This window comes from Bufo bufo, chromosome 11 (assembly GCF_905171765.1).
Source record: "Bufo bufo chromosome 11, aBufBuf1.1, whole genome shotgun sequence".
NCBI classification, from domain to species: domain Eukaryota; kingdom Metazoa; phylum Chordata; class Amphibia; order Anura; family Bufonidae; genus Bufo; species Bufo bufo.
The window spans coordinates 2,443,667-2,466,166 of NC_053399.1; the positions used below are offsets into that span (position 1 = coordinate 2,443,667).

Below are 22,500 nucleotides of genomic sequence, written 5' to 3' on the forward strand. Positions count from 1 at the left end.
CCCGGTCACCTATACAGCACAGGATATATACACACACACGCCCGGTCACCAATACACCTCCTGTACAGCTCTAAGATACATAACAATGCGGCAGATATAAAGTGTCAGCACTGAATACAGGAAGGGAGCGCTTTACCAGTGGAAGGCCGGGCCGCAAGGCATTTATGGGTATGCAGAGACCGGGTGAGAGCCCCCAACCAATCATAGCGCGGTATCGATCACTAGACCGGGTGAGAGCCCCCAACCAATCATAGCGCGGTATCGATCACTAGACCGGGTGAGAGCCCCCAACCAATCATAGCGCGGTATCGATCACTAGACCGGGTGAGAGCCCCCAACCAATCATAGCGCGGTATTGATCAGTAGACCGGGTGAGAGCCCCCAACCAATCATAGCGCGGTATCGATAACTAGACCGGGTGAGAGCCCCCCCAACCAATCATAGCGCGGTATCGATCACTAGACGGGTGAGAGCCCCCAACCAATCATAGCGCGGTATTGATCAGTAGACCGGGTGAGAGCCCCCAACCAATCATAGCGCGGTATTGATCACTAGACCGGGTGAGAGCCCCCAACCAATCATAGCGCGGTATTGATAACTAGACCGGGTGAGAGCCCCCAACCAATCATAGTGCGGTATTGATCACTAGACCGGGTGAGAGCCCCCAACCAATCATAGTGCGGTATTGATCACTAGACGGGTGAGAGCCCCCCAACCAAATCATAGCGCGGTATTGATCACTACACCGGGTGAGAGCCCCAACCCATCATAGTGCGGTATCGATAACTAGACCGAGTGAGAGCCCCCAACCAATCATAGCGCGGGTAATTGATAACTAGACCGGGTGAGAGCCCCCAACCAATCATAGCGCGGTATTGATAACTAGACCGGGTGAGAGCCCCAACCAATCATAGCGCGGTATTGATAACTAGACCGGGTGAGAGCCCCCAACCAATCATAGCGCGGTATTGATCACTAGACCGGGTGAGAGCCCCCAACCAATCATAGCGCGGTATTGATCACTAGACCGGGTGAGAGCCCCCAACCAATCATAGCGCGGTATTGATAACTAGACCGGGTGAGAGCCCCCAACCCATCATAGTGCGGTATTGATAACTAGACCGGGTGAGAGCCCCCAACCAATCATAGTGCGGTATTGATCACTAGACCGGGTGAGAGCCCCCAACCCATCATAGCGCGGTATTGATCACTACACCGGGTGAGAGCCCCCAACCAATCATAGCGCGCTATCGATAACTAGACCGGGTGAGAGCCCCCAACCAATCATAGCGTGGTATCGATAACTAGACCGGGTGAGAGCCCCCAACCAATCATAGTGCGGTATTGATAACTAGACCGGGTGAGAGCCCCCAACCAATCATAGCGTGGTATCGATAACTAGACCGGGTGAGAGCCCCCAACCCATCATAGTGCGGTATTGATAACTAGACCGGGTGAGAGCCCCCAACCCATCATAGTGCGGTATTGATCACTACACCGGGTGAGAGCCCCCAACCCATCATAGTGCGGTATTGATCACTAGACCGGGTGAGAGCCCCCAACCAATCATAGCGCGGTATTGATTTTGAGACTCGGTAAACGCCATCCACTGTGGCAGACAGTCTTCAGGATTGTAAGTGCCCCCCAGTTTTCCCTCTTGTGCCCCCCACATTGTACCTCATCACCCATCTCTTTCTAGGTTCCGGGTGGACATGACCCCATACCCCACGCTCTCCAGGATTAACCAGGCTCTGCTCCAGCTGGAGGCGTTCCAAGTCAGCCACCCCTGCCGGCAGCCAGACACCCCGCCGGAGCTCCGAGCGTAGTCTGCACAGACCAGCGGCCGCAGCACCAGCAGGAAGCCATTATAACCATGTCATCACGCTGCGTCTAGCTGAAACTTGGGGCTGTCGCTGTAGAATGTTCCAGATCCATCAGATCCCCCCATGAGGCGGACCCTGCACAGGCTGTGCCCCTTGCGCCTCTCTTTGTCAGAATCCGTCAGGGAGGAGGCCGTTAGGTTGATCATGGTGTGGCCAGCGCGGGGCAGATGCGCCCTCCCCCCAAACCTGATGGGGGTCCAGGACAAAGTGTCTGCAAAATAAACCAATCATTAGTGTGGAACCCCACAATGTATCAGAACCGTGTCCAGACCGCCGCCGCGCGTTCTCGTCCTCAGAACGCGGCATATCCTCTGCCGCACCCAGCGCTCCCCTAGGACAGTAATGGCGAACCTTTTAGAGGCCGAGTGCCCAAACTGCACCCCAAAACCCACATATTTATCACAAAGGAATTTCCCCTGAATACTACAGTCCAGTATCGTGCATCTTCCATGTACTTTTCGCTATAAAAGCCTGCGCTGATGAATGGCAGCAAAAGTCTAAGGCCTCCTGCACATGACTGTAGGTGTCCCGTTGCCATATTGCGGATCAGCATCACGGATGTGGACCCATTCACTTTAATAGGTCCGGAAATACGGAACCCTACGGAGTGCTTCCATGGGGTTTCATCCCGTACTTCCGTTCCGAAAAAAGATAGGACATGTTCTATCTTTTTGCAGATCGTGGACCCATTAAAGTGAATGGGTCCGCAATCCACTGCGGCTGTCCCATGGTCGGTGTTCATGCATTGCGGCCACGGGGTGAACACGTTCCTGTGCAGGAGGCCTAGGGCATATTGGCACACCATAGACTTTTCCAGGGTGCAAGTGCCCATAGAGAGGGCTCCGAGTGCCGCCTCTGGCACCCGTGCCATAGGATGACAGGGTGGTCAGTAAAACCGCAGCTCTGGGCAATCCCCCCCCCAGCATCCTCCATGATATACTGTAACTCCCATCATGCTCCTGGCTCTTACCCAGATTAAAGATGAAGGCGTCTGTCAAGGAGCCGCTCGCAGAACACCCTCCGTGGATGAGGACTTTGTGCTCCGTCACCTGCATGGCCGCATGGAAGCTTCCAGAAGACACATTATACAGCGATTATAATGAGTGAGGGAGGGGCATCAGTGTGCAAGGGGCTGTGAGCGGACAGGAGGGGGCGCAGTCTCACCAGCGGGGGGAGGGCCTCTCAGACACGGACGGACAGGACACCGCTCTGTACTCCATGTAACCTGCAGAGCAGTGCATTGTGGGTATTCTGGCATGATGTCACACATATGATGTCACATCACTACAGACAGATCCTCACCCAAGTCCAGGATGTGAACGTCATTGAGATAAACTGAAGACGGAGAATGCCGGCCTCCAAACAGAACAAGCCGATTACCGAGGAGGGTGGCACTGTGACTGCAAGAGGGGAGCAGAGAGAGAGGACATGAAAATCACATCCACCGCACCCCAAACCCTGGAGAAGCCCCCTCCACCAGCCCCCAAACCCTGGAGAAGCCCCCTCCACCACACCCCCAAACCCTGGAGAAGCCCCCTCCACCACACCCCCAAACCCTGGAGAAGCCCCCTCCACCACACCCTGGAGAAGCCCCCTCCACCAGCCCCCAAACCCTGGAGAAGCCCCCTCCACCACACCCCCAAACCCTGGAGAAGCCCCCTCCACCAGCCCCCCAAACCCTGGAGAAGCCCCCTCCACCAGCCCCCCAAACCCTGGAGAAGCCCCCTCCACCAGCCCCCAAAACCCTGGAGAAGCCCCCTCCACCACACCCCCAAACCCTGGAGAAGCCCCCTCCACCACACCCCCAAACCCTGGAGAAGCCCCCTCCACCAGCCCCCCAAACCCTGGAGAAGCCCCCTCCACCAGCCCCCCCAAACCCTGGAGAAGCCCCCTCCACCAGCCCCCCAAACCCTGGAGAAGCCCCCTCCACCAGCCCCCCAAACCCTGGAGAAGCCCCCTCCACCAGCCCCCCAAACCCTGGAGAAGCCCCCTCCACCAGCCCCCCAAACCCTGGAGAAGCCCCCTCCACCAGCCCCCCAAACCCTGGAGAAGCCCCCCAAACCCTGGAGAAGCCCCCTCCACCAGCCCCCCAAACCCTGGAGAAGCCCCCTCCACCAGCCCCCCAAACCCTGGAGAAGCCCCCTCCACCAGCCCCCCAAACCCTGGAGAAGCCCCCCCCACCAGCCCCCCAAACCCTGGAGAAGCCCCCTCCACCACACCCCCAAACCCTGGAGAAGCCCCCTCCACCACACCCCCAAACCCTGGAGAAGCCCCCTCCACCACACCCCAAACCCTGGAGAAGCTCCCTCCACCACACCCCCAAACCCTGGAGAAGCTCCCTCCACCGCACCCTAAACCCTGGAGAAGCTCCCTCCACCGCACCCTAAACCCTGGAGAAGCTCCCTCCACCACACCCCCAAAACCTGGAGATCCCCCCCCTCCACCACACCCCCAAACCCTGGAGAAGCCCCCTCCACCGCACCCCAAACCCTGGAGAAGCCCCCTCCACCGCACCCCCAAACCCTGGAGAAGCCCCCTCCACCACACCCCCAAACCCTGGAGATCCCCCCCCCTCCACCACACCCCAAAAATGATGAGCCTGTAAGCTTCAGTCACAAGGTTCACTATGCACGAGACCCTGCAATGTGAGTGTCATGGGTCCCCTTTTCCTGGTGCCACTGATTTCCACGTTTCTGACCTTTGCACTTTGTGTCACTGACCCCGTGGGATGGCCGCCCCTGGCGTACTGCTCCTCACCCGTATCTTGGCAGCGGCCTCTCCCCCTCCACAATGGGCTGATACCAGATCTTGTACTCGGAGTTGAAGATATAAAGGGCGTTGGTGCCAACTCCAGAATCTGCTGCCACCTGAGGGCACAGACCCCCGAACACATAGAGCTCCCGCTGGTACATGACGGCTGTGTGATAGGACAAGGTGGGCACCTTCCCCACGGCCTGCAGCAGAGGACACCAGTCACGGGTGGTCACCAGGTCACCTCCCGGTGGCCCTCGGTACTTACGGTGAGCAGGGTCCACTTCCAGTCCAGGGTGTCCAGCACATAGACGTTACTCAGCCAGCGCCGCTCCCACTGCCCTCCATACACAAACACTTTCTTGGTCTCAGGGTCAAAAGTTGCAGTGTGGCCCCTGGAGCACCGGGGAGCAGAGCCAGTGCACAAGCTGTCCATCTGGAACCAGAAGTCACTGTCTGTCAGGAACCAAGAGGAAAGGGTTAAAGAGGCCCCCGGGATAACCCCGATTATGTCACTCCAACAGAGGGTCACAGAATGTCATAGTCATACGGCTACTTCGACCCTCAGCATGTCACCCATCAAGGTCTCATCTCGGCACGTAGTGCGTCACACATCACCACTCATTCCCATACACAGCGTGTCACCCCAGAACCGTCAGTCATCCGTGGACTCAGCGTGTCACCCGTAACAGTCAAACAGTCATCCCTGGATACAGCATGTCACCGTCATACAGTCCTCCCTGGATGCAGCATGTCACCCATCACCGTCATACAGTCCTCCCTGGACACAGCATGTCACCCGTCATACAGTCCTCCCTGGATGCAGCATGTCACCCAGTCCTCCCTGGACGCAGCATGTCACCCGTCATACAGTCATCCCTGGATGCAGCATGTCACCCGTCATACAGTCCTCCCTGGACGCAGCATGTCACCCGTCATACAGTCAACCCTGGATGCAGCATGTCACCCGTCATACAGTCCTCCCTGGACGCAGCATGTCACCCGTCATACAGTCAACCCTGGATGCAGCATGTCACCCGTCATACAGTCATCCCTGGATGCAGCATGTCACCCGTCATACAGTCATCCCTGGACGCAGCATGTCACCTGTGATACAGTTACCCGTCACAGTCATCCCTGGATGCAGCATGTCACCCGTCATACAGTCATCCCTGGACGCAGCATGTCACCCGTCATACAGTCATCCCTGGACGCAGCATGTCACCTGTGATACAGTTACCCGTCACAGTCATCCCTGGAATCAGCATGTCACCCGTCATACAGTCATCCCTGGATGCAGCATGTCACCCGTCACCTGTGATACAGTCCTCCCTGGACACAGCATGTCACCGTCATACAGTCCTCCCTGGACACAGCATGTCACCCGTCACAGTAATCCATGGATGCAGCATGTCACCCGTCATACAGTCATCCCTGGACGCAGCATGTCACCCGTCATACAGTCATCCCTGGATGCAGCATGTCACCCGTCATACAGTCATCCCTGGATGCAGCATGTCACCCGTCATACAGTCATCCCTGGATGCAGCATGTCACCCGTCACCTGTGATACAGTCCTCCCTGGACACAGCATGTCACCCGTCACAGTCATCCCTGGATGCAGCATGTCACCCGTCATACAGTCATCCCTGGACGCAGCATGTCACCGTCACAGTCCTCCCTGGACACAGCATGTCACCCGTCACAGTCATCCCTGGATGCAGCATGTCACCCGTCATACAGTCATCCCTGGACGCAGCATGTCATCCGTCATACAGTCATCCCTGGACGCAGCATGTCATCCGTCACCGTCATACAGTCCTCCCTGGACACAGCATGTCACCCGTCATACAGTCCTCCCTGGACACAGCATGTCACCCGTCACAGTCATCCCTGGATGCAGCATGTCACCCGTCATACAGTCATCCCTGGATGCAGCATGTCACCCATCATACAGTCATCCCTGGATGCAGCATGTCACCCGTCATACAGTCATCCCTGGACGCAGCATGTCATCCGTCACCGTCATACAGTCCTCCCTGGACACAGCATGTCACCCGTCATACAGTCATCCCTGGACACAGCATGTCACCCGTCACAGTCATCCCTGGATGCAGCATGTCACCCGTCATACAGTCATCCCTGGATGCAGCATGTCACCCGTCATACAGTCATCCCTGGATGCAGCATGTCACCCGTCACCTGTGATACAGTCCTCCCTGGACACAGCATGTCACCCGTCACAGTCATCCCTGGATGCAGCATGTCACCCGTCATACAGTCATCCCTGGACACAGCATGTCACCCGTCATACAGTCATCCCTGGACACAGCATGTCACCCGTCATACAGTCATCCCTGGATGCAGCATGTCACCCGTCATACAGTCATCCCTGGATGCAGCATGTCACCCGTCATACAGTCATCCCTGGATGCAGCATGTCACCCGTCATACAGTCATCCCTGGATGCAGCATGTCACCCGTCACCTGTGATACAGTCCTCCCTGGACACAGCATGTCACCCGTCACAGTCATCCCTGGATGCAGCATGTCACCCGTCATACAGTCATACCTGGACACAGCATGTCACCGTCATACAGTCCTCCCTGGACACAGCATGTCACCCGTCATACAGTCATCCCTGGATGCAGCATGTCACCCGTCATACAGTCATCCCTGGACGCAGCATGTCATCCGTCACCGTCATACAGTCATCCCTGGACACAGCATGTCACCCGTCATACAGTCATCCCTGGACGCAGCATGTCACCCGTCACAGTCATCCCTGGATGCAGCATGTCACCCGTCATACAGTCATCCCTGGACACAGCATGTCACCGTCATACAGTCCTCCCTGGACACAGCATGTCACCCGTCATACAGTCATCCCTGGACACAGCATGTCACCCGTCATACAGTCATCCCTGGACACAGCATGTCACCCGTCATACAGTCATCCCTGGATGCAGCATGTCACCCGTCATACAGTCATCCCTGGACGCAGCATGTCACCGTCATACAGTCCTCCCTGGACACAGCATGTCACCCGTCATACAGTCATCCCTGGATGCAGCATGTCACCCGTCATACAGTCATCCCTGGACGCAGCATGTCATCCGTCACCGTCATACAGTCCTCCCTGGACACAGCATGTCACCCGTCATACAGTCATCCCTGGACGCAGCATGTCACCCGTCACAGTCATCCCTGGATGCAGCATGTCACCCGTCATACAGTCATCCCTGGACACAGCATGTCACCCGTCATACAGTCATCCCTGGACACAGCATGTCACCGTCATACAGTCCTCCCTGGACACAGCATGTCACCCGTCATACAGTCATCCCTGGACACAGCATGTCACCCGTCATACAGTCATCCCTGGACACAGCATGTCACCCGTCATACAGTCATCCCTGGATGCAGCATGTCACCCGTCATACAGTCATCCCTGGACGCAGCATGTCACCGTCATACAGTCCTCCCTGGACACAGCATGTCACCCGTCATACAGTCATCCCTGGATGCAGCATGTCACCCGTCATACAGTCATCCCTGGACGCAGCATGTCATCCGTCACCGTCATACAGTCCTCCCTGGACACAGCATGTCACCCGTCATACAGTCATCCCTGGACACAGCATGTCACCGTCATACAGTCCTCCCTGGACACAGCATGTCACCCGTCATACAGTCATCCCTGGATGCAGCATGTCACCCGTCATACAGTCATCCCTGGACGCAGCATGTCATCCGTCACCGTCATACAGTCCTCCCTGGACACAGCATGTCACCCGTCATACAGTCATCCCTGGACACAGCATGTCACCCGTCATACAGTCATCCCTGGACACAGCATGTCACCCGTCATACAGTCATCCCTGGACGCAGCATGTCACCCGTCATACAGTCATCCCTGGATGCAGCATGTCACCCGTCACCTGTGATACAGTCCTCCCTGGACACAGCATGTCACCCGTCATACAGTCATCCCTGGACACAGCATGTCACCCGTCATACAGTCATCCCTGGACACAGCATGTCACCGTCATACAGTCCTCCCTGGACACAGCATGTCACCCGTCATACAGTCATCCCTGGACGCAGCATGTCACCCGTCATACAGTCATCCCTGGATGCAGCATGTCACCCGTCACCTGTGATACAGTCCTCCCTGGACACAGCATGTCACCCGTCACAGTCATCCCTGGATGCAGCATGTCACCCGTCACAGTCATCCCTGGATGCAGCATGTCACCCGTCATACAGTCCTCCCTGGACACAGCATGTCACCCGTCACAGTCATCCCTGGATGCAGCATGTCACCCGTCATACAGTCATCCCTGGACACAGCATGTCACCGTCATACAGTCCTCCCTGGACACAGCATGTCACCCGTCATACAGTCATCCCTGGATGCAGCATGTCACCCGTCATACAGTCATCCCTGGACGCAGCATGTCATCCGTCACCGTCATACAGTCCTCCCTGGACACAGCATGTCACCCGTCATACAGTCATCCCTGGACACAGCATGTCACCCGTCACAGTCATCCCTGGACGCAGCATGTCACCCGTCATACAGTCATCCCTGGACGCAGCATGTCACCCGTCATACAGTCATCCCTGGATGCAGCATGTCACCCGTCACCTGTGATACAGTCCTCCCTGGACACAGCATGTCACCCGTCACCATCATACAGTCCTCCCTGGACACAGCATGTCACCCCATCCAGGGACGACAGCACTATCCACCATGTCCGTCCGGTCCAGACCCCACATACCTAGTTCCAGCTTCCACAGCGAGTCCGGACTTGACTTTTCATTGGCTCCTTCCCCACCAATCAGAATGGCTGTTTCGGGATCACAGAGGCAGGTGCTGTGGCCCCAACGAGCCGAAGGACAAACTGAGGAGAGAATGTATGAGGAGTGAACACAAGCCTCCGCCATACTGTCACCGGACCCAGGAAACCGCCTGCAGGAATGGGGCCCCTGGGTGGGTCTGTAATGGAGGAGGAGCCCCTCATTACCTTTACTCACCTGCGCCCGCAGTCACATCCTCAGATCCTCTGCTGCCAAAACTGAGTCTTCTGGGATTCCTAGACACAGCATTTGCCCTCCTGCCCGGTTCCTGCCCGCCTGACCCATCCTTGTTGATGAGGGGCACTTTTAGAGCTGCTTTCTTCAGCGGGGGAGAATCTTTCAGGTTGGCACAAGCAGCCAGCTGGGCGTCCTCCGCACTGCCACCCTTCTCCTAGAGGACGGACATTAACTCCCAATCATGTATGGCCTCCTGCACCATCGACTGGGCGCTCTCCTACTGCCCCAGATACCCACCTCCACTGTGACCCCCAGCAGTCTCACCTGGGCAATTGTGCTCTCCGATAAGAGAGGGCTACTGGGGGGTCCTGCGCTGAGCCTCCTCCTGGCAGGGGTGCTGCTGCTGAAGCCGGAGCCTTTAATCACCTGCACAAATGAGACGCGGCAAGGAGAGGACGATGGACGGCAGGGGGGACGCGGCAGGGAGAGGACGATGGACGGCAGGGGGGACGCGGCAGGGAGAGGACGATGGACGGCAGGGGGGACGCGGCAGGGAGAGGACGATGGACGGCAGGGGGGACGCGGCAGGGAGAGGACGATGGACGGCAGGGGGGACGCGGCAGGGAGAGGACGATGGACGGCAGGGGGGACGCGGCAGGGAGAGGACGATGGACGGCAGGGGGGACGCGGCAGGGAGAGGACGATGGACGGCAGGGGGGACGCGGCAAGGAGAGGACGATGGACGGCAGGGGGGACGCGGCAAGGAGAGGACGATGGACGGCAGGGGGGACGCGGCAAGGAGAGGACGATGGACGGCAGGGGGGACGCGGCAAGGAGAGGACGATGGACGGCAGGGGGGACGCGGCAAGGAGAGGACGATGGACGGCAGGGGGGACGCGGCAAGGAGAGGACGATGGACGGCAGGGGGGACGCGGCAAGGAGAGGACGATGGACGGCAGGGGGGACGCGGCAAGGAGAGGACGATGGACGGCAGGGGGGACGCGGCAAGGAGAGGACGATGGACGGCAGGGGGGACGCGGCAAGGAGAGGACGATGGACGGCAGGGGGGACGCGGCAAGGAGAGGACGATGGACGGCAGGGGGGACGCGGCAAGGAGAGGACGATGGACGGCAGGGGGGACGCGGCAAGGAGAGGACGATGGACGGCAGGGGGGACGCGGCAAGGAGAGGACGATGGACGGCAGGGGGGACGCGGCAAGGAGAGGACGATGGACGGCAGGGGGGACGCGGCAAGGAGAGGACGATGGACGGCAGGGGGGACGCGGCAAGGAGAGGACGATGGACGGCAGGGGGGACGCGGCAGGGAGAGGACGATGGACGGCAGGGGGGACGCGGCAGGGAGAGGACGATGGACGGCAGGGGGGACGCGGCAAGGAGAGGACGATGGACGGCAGGGGGGACGCGGCAAGGAGAGGACGATGGACGGCAGGGGGGACGCGGCAGGGAGAGGACGATGGACGGCAGGGGGGACGCGGCAAGGAGAGGACGATGGACGGCAGGGGGGACGCGGCAAGGAGAGGACGATGGACGGCAGGGGGGACGCGGCAAGGAGAGGACGATGGACATCAGGGGGGACGCGGCAAGGAGAGGACGATGGACGGCAGGGGGGACGCGGCAAGGAGAGGACGATGGACGGCAGAGGGAGTTTCTGCTCCTAGTTTTACCTTCCCGGACACGGTCAGGCACAGTCTGGCGGGCATTCCTTGTGCTGCTAATTTGAGGCACTCCATTACGATGTCCAGACTCCACTCACCGTCCCAGACCAGTGACCTGTGGGGGGCAGAGTGCTGGTGAGAAGCCGCCAGGAGCTGTGAACCCCAAACCATTCGCTCCTCAATACCACCATTACCTGCAGTCAGCAGACAGAGTCCCTATGTGCTGAGGCTGCACCGAACCCGCGACCAGCTGAGCAGAAACACACGAATCCGAGGAATACGAACCCCAGTCCCCCAAACTAAAGAGCAGCAGATGTGGCGGCAGAGGGAGCGGCAACGGCAGCTGGAAACTCATCCGACCACCCTTACTGTAAAGAAGACAGAAGTGGTACTGTGCAGAGTCCATATATACAGAATAGGAGCAGATACTGAGGATTACACCCGGTATACAGGACAGGAGAAGTGGTACTGTGCAGAGTCCATATATACAGAATAGGAGCAGATACTGAGGATTACACCCGGTATACAGGACAGGAGAAGTGGTACTGTGCAGTGTATATATATACAGAATAAGAGCAGATACTGAGGATTACACCCAGTATACAGGAGAAGTGGTACTGTGCAGAGTCCATATATACAGAATAGGAGCAGATACTGAGGATTACACCCGGTATACAGGACAGGAGAAGTGGTACTGTGCAGTGTATATATATATACAGAATAAGAGCAGATACTGAGGATTACACCCGGTATACAGGACAGGAGAAGTGGTACTGTGCAGTGTATATATATACAGAATAAGAGCAGATACTGAGGATTACACCCAGTATACAGGAGAAGTGGTACTGTGCAGAGTCCATATATACAGAATAGGAGCAGATACTGAGGATTACACCCGGTATACAGGACAGGAGAAGTGGTACTGTGCAGTGTATATATATATATATACAGAATAAGAGCAGATACTGAGGATTACACCCGGTATACAGGACAGGAGAAGTGGTACTGTGCAGTGTATATATATACAGAATAAGAGCAGATACTGAGGATTACACCCAGTATACAGGAGAAGTGGTACTGTGCAGAGTCCATATATACAGAATAGGAGCAGATACTGAGGATTACACCCGGTATACAGGACAGGAGAAGTGGTACTGTGCAGTGTATATATATATATACAGAATAAGAGCAGATACTGAGGATTACACCCAGTATACAGGAGAAGTGGTACTGTGCAGAGTCCATATATACAGAATAAGAGCAGATACTGAGGATTACACCCAGTATACAGGACAGGAGAAGTGGTACTGTGCAGTGTATATATATACAGAATAAGAGCAGATACTGAGGATTACACCCGGTATACAGGACAGGAGAAGTGGTACTGTGCAGTGTATATATATACAGAATAAGAGCAGATACTGAGGATTACACCCAGTATACAGGACAGGAGAAGTGGTACTGTGCAGTGTATATATACAGGATAAGAGCAGATACTGAGGATTACACCCGGTATACAGGACAGGAGAAGTGGTACTGTGCAGTGTATATATATACAGAATAAGAGCAGATACTGAGGATTACACCCGGTATACAGGACAGGAGAAGTGGTACTGTGCAGTGTATATATATATACAGAATAAGAGCAGATACTGAGGATTACACCCAGTATACAGGACAGGAGAAGTGGTACTGTGCAGTATATATATACAGAATAAGAGCAGATACTGAGGATTACACCCAGTATACAGGACAGGAGAAGTGGTACTGTGCAGTGTATATATATACAGAATAAGAGCAGATACTGAGGATTACACCCAGTATACAGGACAGGAGAAGTGGTACTGTGCAGTGTATATATATACAGAATAAGAGCAGATACTGAGAATTACACCCAGTATACAGGACAGGAGAAGTGGTACTGTGCAGTGTATATATATACAGAATAAGAGCAGATACTGAGAATTACACCCAGTATACAGGACAGGAGAAGTGGTACTGTGCAGTGTATATATATATACAGAATAAGAGCAGATACTGAGGATTACACCCGGTATACAGGACAGGAGAAGTGGTACTGTGCAGTGTATATATATACAGAATAAGAGCAGATACTGAGGATTACACCCAGTATACAGGAGAAGTGGTACTGTGCAGTGTCCATATATATACAGAATAAGAGCAGATACTGAGGATTACACCCAGTATACAGGAGAAGTGGTACTGTGCAGAGTCCATATATACAGAATAGGAGCAGATACTGAGGATTACACCCGGTATACAGGACAGGAGAAGTGGTACTGTGCAGTGTATATATATATACAGAATAAGAGCAGATACTGAGGATTACACCCAGTATACAGGACAGGAGAAGTGGTACTGTGCAGTGTCCATATATACAGAATAAGAGCAGATACTGAGGATTACACCCAGTATACAGGACAGGAGAAGTGGTACTGTGCAGTGTATATATATACAGAATAAGAGCAGATACTGAGGATTACACCCAGTATACAGGACAGGAGAAGTGGTACTGTGCAGTGTATATATATACAGAATAAGAGCAGATACTGAGGATTACACCCGGTATACAGGACAGGAGAAGTGGTACTGTGCAGTGTATATATATACAGAATAAGAGCAGATACTGAGGATTACACCCAGTATACAGGACAGGAGAAGTGGTACTGTGCAGTGTATATATATACAGTATAAGAGCAGATACTGAGGATTACACCCGGTATACAGGACAGGAGAAGTGGTACTGTGCAGTGTATACACAGAATAAGAGCAGATACTGAGGATTACACCCAGTATACAGGACAGGAGAAGTGGTACTGTGCAGTGTATATACATACAGAATAAGAGCAGATACTGAGGATTACACCCAGTATACAGGACAGGAGAAGTGGTACTGTGCAGTGTACATATATACAGAATAAGAGCAGATACTGAGGATTACACCCAGTATACAGGACAGGAGAAGTGGTACTGTGCAGTGTATATATATACAGAATAAGAGCAGATACTGAGGATTACACCCAGTATACAGGACAGGAGAAGTGGTACTGTGCAGTGTATATATATACAGAATAAGAGCAGATACTGAGGATTACACCCAGTATACAGGACAGGAGAAGTGGTACTGTGCAGTGTATATATATACAGAATAAGAGCAGATACTGAGGATTACACCCGGTATACAGGACAGGAGAAGTGGTACTGTGCAGTGTATATATATACAGAATAAGAGCAGATACTGAGGATTACACCCAGTATACAGGACAGGAGAAGTGGTACTGTGCAGAGTCCATATATACAGAATAGGAGCAGATACTGAGGATTACACCCAGTATACAGGACAGGAGAAGTGGTACTGTGCAGTGTATATATATACAGAATAAGAGCAGATACTGAGGATTACACCCAGTATACAGGACAGGAGAAGTGGTACTGTGCAGTGTATATATATACAGAATAAGAGCAGATACTGAGGATTACACCCAGTATACAGGACAGGAGAAGTGGTACTGTGCAGTGTATATATATACAGAATAAGAGCAGATACTGAGGATTACACCCAGTATACAGGACAGGAGAAGTGGTACTGTGCAGTGTATATATATACAGAATAAGAGCAGATACTGAGGATTACACCCAGTATACAGGACAGGAGAAGTGGTACTGTGCAGTGTATATATATACAGAATAAGAGCAGATACTGAGGATTACACCCGGTATACAGGACAGGAGAAGTGGTACTGTGCAGTGTATATATATACAGAATAAGAGCAGATACTGAGGATTACACCCAGTATACAGGACAGGAGAAGTGGTACTGTGCAGAGTCCATATATACAGAATAGGAGCAGATACTGAGGATTACACCCAGTATACAGGACAGGAGAAGTGGTACTGTGCAGTGTATATATATACAGAATAAGAGCAGATACTGAGGATTACACCCAGTATACAGGACAGGAGAAGTGGTACTGTGCAGTGTATATATATACAGAATAAGAGCAGATACTGAGGATTACACCCAGTATACAGGACAGGAGAAGTGGTACTGTGCAGTGTATATATATACAGAATAAGAGCAGATACTGAGGATTACACCCAGTATACAGGACAGGAGAAGTGGTACTGTGCAGTGTATATATATACAGAATAAGAGCAGATACTGAGGATTACACCCAGTATACAGGACAGGAGAAGTGGTACTGTGCAGTGTATATATATACAGAATAAGAGCAGATACTGAGGATTACACCCAATACACAGGACAGGAGAAGTGGTACTGTGCAGTGTATATATATACAGAATAAGAGCAGATACTGAGGATTACACCCAGTATACAGGACAGGAGAAGTGGTACTGTGCAGAGTCCATATATACAGAATAGGAGCAGATACTGAGGATTACACCCAATACACAGGACAGGAGAAGTGGTACTGTGCAGTGTATATATATATATATATATAGAATAAGAGCAGATACTGAGGATTACACCCAGTATACAGGACAGGAGAAGTGGTACTGTGCAGTGTATATATATACAGAATAAGAGCAGATACTGAGGATTACACCCAGTATACAGGACAGGAGAAGTGGTACTGTGCAGAGTCCATATATACAGAATAAGAGCAGATACTGAGGATTACACCCAGTATACAGGACAGGAGAAGTGGTACTGTGCAGAGTCCATATATACAGAATAAGAGCAGATACTGAGGATTACACCCAGTATACAGGACAGGAGAAGTGGTACTGTGCAGTGTATATATATACAGAATAGGAGCAGATACTGAGGATTACACCCAGTATACAGGACAGGAGAAGTGGTACTGTGCAGTGTATATATATACAGAATAAGAGCAGATACTGAGGATTACACCCAGTATACAGGACAGGAGAAGTGGTACTGTGCAGTGTATATATATATACAGAATAAGAGCAGATACTGAGGATTACACCCGGTATACAGGACAGGAGAAGTGGTACTGTGCAGTGTATATATATACAGAATAAGAGCAGATACTGAGGATTACACCCAATACACAGGACAGGAGAAGTGGTACTGTGCAGTGTATATATATATATATATAGAATAAGAGCAGATACTGAGGATTACACCCAGTATACAGGACAGGAGAAGTGGTACTGTGCAGTGTATATATATACAGAATAAGAGCAGATACTGAGGATTACACCCAGTATACAGGACAGGAGAAGTGGTACTGTGCAGAGTCCATATATACAGAATAGGAGCAGATACTGAGGATTACACCCGGTATACAAGACAGGAGAAGTGGTACTGTGCAGTGTATATATATATATACAGAATAAGAGCAGATACTGAGGATTACACCCAGTATACAGGACAGGAGAAGTGGTACTGTGCAGTGTATATATATATATATATATATACACAGAATAAGAGCAGATACTGAGGATTACACCCGGTATACAGGACAGGAGAAGTGGTACTGTGCAGTGTATATATATACAGAATAAGAGCAGATACTGAGGATTACACCCAATACACAGGACAGGAGAAGTGGTACTGTGCAGTGTATATATATATATATAGAATAAGAGCAGATACTGAGGATTACACCCAGTATACAGGACAGGAGAAGTGGTACTGTGCAGTGTATATATATACAGAATAAGAGCAGATACTGAGGATTACACCCAGTATACAGGACAGGAGAAGTGGTACTGTGCAGAGTCCATATATACAGAATAGGAGCAGATACTGAGGATTACACCCGGTATACAAGACAGGAGAAGTGGTACTGTGCAGTGTATATATATACAGAATAAGAGCAGATACTAAGGATTACACCCAGTATACAGGACAGGAGAAGTGGTACTGTGCAGTGTATATATATACAGAATAAGAGCAGATACTGAGGATTACACCCGGTATACAGGACAGGAGAAGTGGTACTGTGCAGTGTATATATATACAGAATATAAGCAGATACTGAGGATTACACCCAGTATACAGGACAGGAGAAGTGGTACTGTGCAGTGTATATATACACAGAATAAGAGCAGATACTGAGGATTACACCCAGTATACAGGACAGGAGAAGTGGTACTGTGCAGTGTATATATATATACAGAATAAGAGCAGATACTGAGGATTACACCCGGTATACAGGACAGGAGAAGTGGTACTGTGCAGAGTCCATATATACAGAATAAGAGCAGATACTGAGGATTACACCCAGTATACAGGACAGGAGAAGTGGTACTGTGCAGTGTATATATATACAGAATAAGAGCAGATACTGAGGATTACACCCAGTATACAGGACAGGAGAAGTGGTACTGTGCAGAGTCCATATATACAGAATAGGAGCAGATACTGAGGATTACACCCAGTATACAGGACAGGAGAAGTGGTACTGTGCAGTGTATATATATACAGAATAAGAGCAGATACTGAGGATTACACCCAGTATACAGGACAGGAGAAGTGGTACTGTGCAGTGTATATATATACAGAATAAGAGCAGATACTGAGGATTACACCCAGTATACAGGACAGGAGAAGTGGTACTGTGCAGTGTATATATATACAGAATAAGAGCAGATACTGAGGATTACACCCAGTATACAGGACAGGAGAAGTGGTACTGTGCAGTGTATATATATACAGAATAAGAGCAGATACTGAGGATTACACCCAGTATACAGGACAGGAGAAGTGGTACTGTGCAGTGTATATATATACAGAATAAGAGCAGATACTGAGGATTACACCCGGTATACAGGACAGGAGAAGTGGTACTGTGCAGTGTATATATATACAGAATAAGAGCAGATACTGAGGATTACACCCAGTATACAGGACAGGAGAAGTGGTACTGTGCAGAGTCCATATATACAGAATAAGAGCAGATACTGAGGATTACACCCAGTATACAGGACAGGAGAAGTGGTACTGTGCAGTGTATATATATACAGAATAAGAGCAGATACTGAGGATTACACCCAGTATACAGGACAGGAGAAGTGGTACTGTGCAGTGTATATATATACAGAATAAGAGCAGATACTGAGGATTACACCCAGTATACAGGACAGGAGAAGTGGTACTGTGCAGTGTATATATATACAGAATAAGAGCAGATACTGAGGATTACACCCAGTATACAGGACAGGAGAAGTGGTACTGTGCAGTGTATATATATACAGAATAAGAGCAGATACTGAGGATTACACCCAGTATACAGGACAGGAGAAGTGGTACTGTGCAGTGTATATATATACAGAATAAGAGCAGATACTGAGGATTACACCCGGTATACAGGACAGGAGAAGTGGTACTGTGCAGTGTATATATATACAGAATAAGAGCAGATACTGAGGATTACACCCAGTATACAGGACAGGAGAAGTGGTACTGTGCAGAGTCCATATATACAGAATAGGAGCAGATACTGAGGATTACACCCAGTATACAGGACAGGAGAAGTGGTACTGTGCAGTGTATATATATACAGAATAAGAGCAGATACTGAGGATTACACCCAGTATACAGGACAGGAGAAGTGGTACTGTGCAGTGTATATATATATACAGAATAAGAGCAGATACTGAGGATTACACCCGGTATACAGGACAGGAGAAGTGGTACTGTGCAGTGTATATATATACAGAATAAGAGCAGATACTGAGGATTACACCCAGTATACAGGACAGGAGAAGTGGTACTGTGCAGAGTCCATATATACAGAATAAGAGCAGATACTGAGGATTACACCCAGTATACAGGACAGGAGAAGTGGTACTGTGCAGTGTATATATATACAGAATAGGAGCAGATACTGAGGATTACACCCAGTATACAGGACAGGAGAAGTGGTACTGTGCAGTGTATATATATACAGAATAAGAGCAGATACTGAGGATTACACCCAGTATACAGGACAGGAGAAGTGGTACTGTGCAGTGTATATATATATACAGAATAAGAGCAGATACTGAGGATTACACCCGGTATACAGGACAGGAGAAGTGGTACTGTGCAGTGTATATATATACAGAATAAGAGCAGATACTGAGGATTACACCCAATACACAGGACAGGAGAAGTGGTACTGTGCAGTGTATATATATATATATAGAGAATAAGAGCAGATACTGAGGATTACACCCAGTATACAGGACAGGAGAAGTGGTACTGTGCAGTGTATATATATACAGAATAAGAGCAGATACTGAGGATTACACCCAGTATACAGGACAGGAGAAGTGGTACTGTGCAGAGTCCATATATACAGAATAAGAGCAGATACTGAGGATTACACCCAGTATACAGGACAGGAGAAGTGGTACTGTGCAGAGTCCATATATACAGAATAAGAGCAGATACTGAGGATTACACCCAGTATACAGGACAGGAGAAGTGGTACTGTGCAGTGTATATATATACAGAATAGGAGCAGATACTGAGGATTACACCCAGTATACAGGACAGGAGAAGTGGTACTGTGCAGTGTATATATATACAGAATAAGAGCAGATACTGAGGATTACACCCAGTATACAGGACAGGAGAAGTGGTACTGTGCAGTGTATATATATATACAGAATAAGAGCAGATACTGAGGATTACACCCGGTATACAGGACAGGAGAAGTGGTACTGTGCAGTGTATATATATACAGAATAAGAGCAGATACTGAGGATTACACCCAATACACAGGACAGGAGAAGTGGTACTGTGCAGTGTATATATATATATATATAGAATAAGAGCAGATACTGAGGATTACACCCAGTATACAGGACAGGAGAAGTGGTACTGTGCAGTGTATATATATACAGAATAAGAGCAGATACTGAGGATTACACCCAGTATACAGGACAGGAGAAGTGGTACTGTGCAGAGTCCATATATACAGAATAGGAGCAGATACTGAGGATTACACCCGGTATACAAGACAGGAGAAGTGGTACTGTGCAGTGTATATATATATATATACAGAATAAGAGCAGATACTGAGGATTACACCCAGTATACAGGACAGGAGAAGTGGTACTGTGCAGTGTATATATATATATATATACACACAGAATAAGAGCAGATACTGAGGATTACACCCGGTATACAGGACAGGAGAAGTGGTACTGTGCAGTGTATATATATATACAGAATAAGAGCAGATACTGAGGATTACACCCAATACACAGGACAGGAGAAGTGGTACTGTGCAGTGTATATATATATATATAGAATAAGAGCAGATACTGAGGATTACACCCAGTATACAGGACAGGAGAAGTGGTACTGTGCAGTGTATATATATACAGAATAAGAGCAGATACTGAGGATTACACCCAGTATACAGGACAGGAGAAGTGGTACTGTGCAGAGTCCATATATACAGAATAGGAGCAGATACTGAGGATTACACCCGGTATACAAGACAGGAGAAGTGGTACTGTGCAGTGTATATATATACAGAATAAGAGCAGATACTAAGGATTACACCCAGTATACAGGACAGGAGAAGTGGTACTGTGCAGTGTATATATATACAGAATAAGAGCAGATACTGAGGATTACACCCGGTATACAGGACAGGAGAAGTGGTACTGTGCAGTGTATATATATACAGAATATAAGCAGATACTGAGGATTACACCCAGTATACAGGACAGGAGAAGTGGTACTGTGCAGTGTATATATACACAGAATAAGAGCAGATACTGAGGATTACACCCAGTATACAGGACAGGAGAAGTGGTACTGTGCAGTGTATATATATATACAGAATAAGAGCAGATACTGAGGATTACACCCGGTATACAGGACAGGAGAAGTGGTACTGTGCAGAGTCCATATATACAGAATAAGAGCAGATACTGAGGATTACACCCAGTATACAGGACAGGAGAAGTGGTACTGTGCAGTGTATATATATACAGAATAAGAGCAGATACTGAGGATTACACCCAGTATACAGGACAGGAGAAGTGGTACTGTGCAGAGTCCATATATACAGAATAGGAGCAGATACTGAGGATTACACCCAGTATACAGGACAGGAGAAGTGGTACTGTGCAGTGTATATATATACAGAATAAGAGCAGATACTGAGGATTACACCCAGTATACAGGACAGGAGAAGTGGTACTGTGCAGTGTATATATATACAGAATAAGAGCAGATACTGAGGATTACACCCAGTATACAGGACAGGAGAAGTGGTACTGTGCAGTGTATATATATACAGAATAAGAGCAGATACTGAGGATTACACCCAGTATACAGGACAGGAGAAGTGGTACTGTGCAGTGTATATATATACAGAATAAGAGCAGATACTGAGGATTACACCCAGTATACAGGACAGGAGAAGTGGTACTGTGCAGTGTATATATATACAGAATAAGAGCAGATACTGAGGATTACACCCGGTATACAGGACAGGAGAAGTGGTACTGTGCAGTGTATATATATACAGAATAAGAGCAGATACTGAGGATTACACCCAGTATACAGGACAGGAGAAGTGGTACTGTGCAGAGTCCATATATACAGAATAGGAGCAGATACTGAGGATTACACCCAGTATACAGGACAGGAGAAGTGGTACTGTGCAGTGTATATATATACAGAATAAGAGCAGATACTGAGGATTACACCCAGTATACAGGACAGGAGAAGTGGTACTGTGCAGTGTATATATATACAGAATAAGAGCAGATACTGAGGATTACACCCAGTATACAGGACAGGAGAAGTGGTACTGTGCAGTGTATATATATACAGAATAAGAGCAGATACTGAGGATTACACCCAGTATACAGGACAGGAGAAGTGGTACTGTGCAGTGTATATATATACAGAATAAGAGCAGATACTGAGGATTACACCCAGTATACAGGACAGGAGAAGTGGTACTGTGCAGTGTATATATATACAGAATAAGAGCAGATACTGAGGATTACACCCGGTATACAGGACAGGAGAAGTGGTACTGTGCAGTGTATATATATACAGAATAAGAGCAGATACTGAGGATTACACCCAGTATACAGGACAGGAGAAGTGGTACTGTGCAGAGTCCATATATACAGAATAGGAGCAGATACTGAGGATTACACCCAGTATACAGGACAGGA

The 22,500-nt window shown here is 50.0% G+C and overlaps 1 protein-coding gene and 1 long non-coding RNA gene across 3 annotated transcripts in view; both read right to left on the reverse strand.

The window, feature by feature from the left end:
- Nucleotides 1-2,801: 2,801 nt before the first annotated feature.
- Nucleotides 2,802-22,500, reverse strand: part of LOC120982219 (tRNA wybutosine-synthesizing protein 2/3/4-like) — a 28,847-nt gene continuing 9,148 nt past the window's right edge. The window contains exons 2-10 of one of the 2 annotated variants that reach the window (XM_040412225.1): nt 11,544-11,717; nt 11,359-11,464; nt 9,999-10,100; nt 9,675-9,888; nt 9,419-9,541; nt 4,903-5,090; nt 4,641-4,837; nt 3,186-3,283; nt 2,802-3,108 (exon numbers count right to left, since the gene is read on the reverse strand). In XM_040412225.1, the coding sequence (XP_040268159.1) occupies nt 3,044-3,108; nt 3,186-3,283; nt 4,641-4,837; nt 4,903-5,090; nt 9,419-9,541; nt 9,675-9,888; nt 9,999-10,100; nt 11,359-11,464; nt 11,544-11,717 (1,267 nt within the window). In that variant the 3' untranslated portion in view covers nt 2,802-3,043. Of the gene's footprint in view, nt 3,109-3,185; nt 3,284-4,640; nt 4,838-4,902; nt 5,091-9,418; nt 9,542-9,674; nt 9,889-9,971; nt 10,101-11,358; nt 11,465-11,543; nt 11,718-22,500 lie in introns of both variants that reach the window. The other variant, XM_040412224.1, reaches the window with a different exon arrangement.
- Nucleotides 6,971-7,646, reverse strand: LOC120982220. The gene is made up of 3 exons (XR_005774863.1): nt 7,621-7,646; nt 7,268-7,419; nt 6,971-7,171 (listed from the first exon to the last, which is right to left on the reverse strand). It is a non-coding gene; the product is annotated as an uncharacterized LOC120982220 (long non-coding RNA).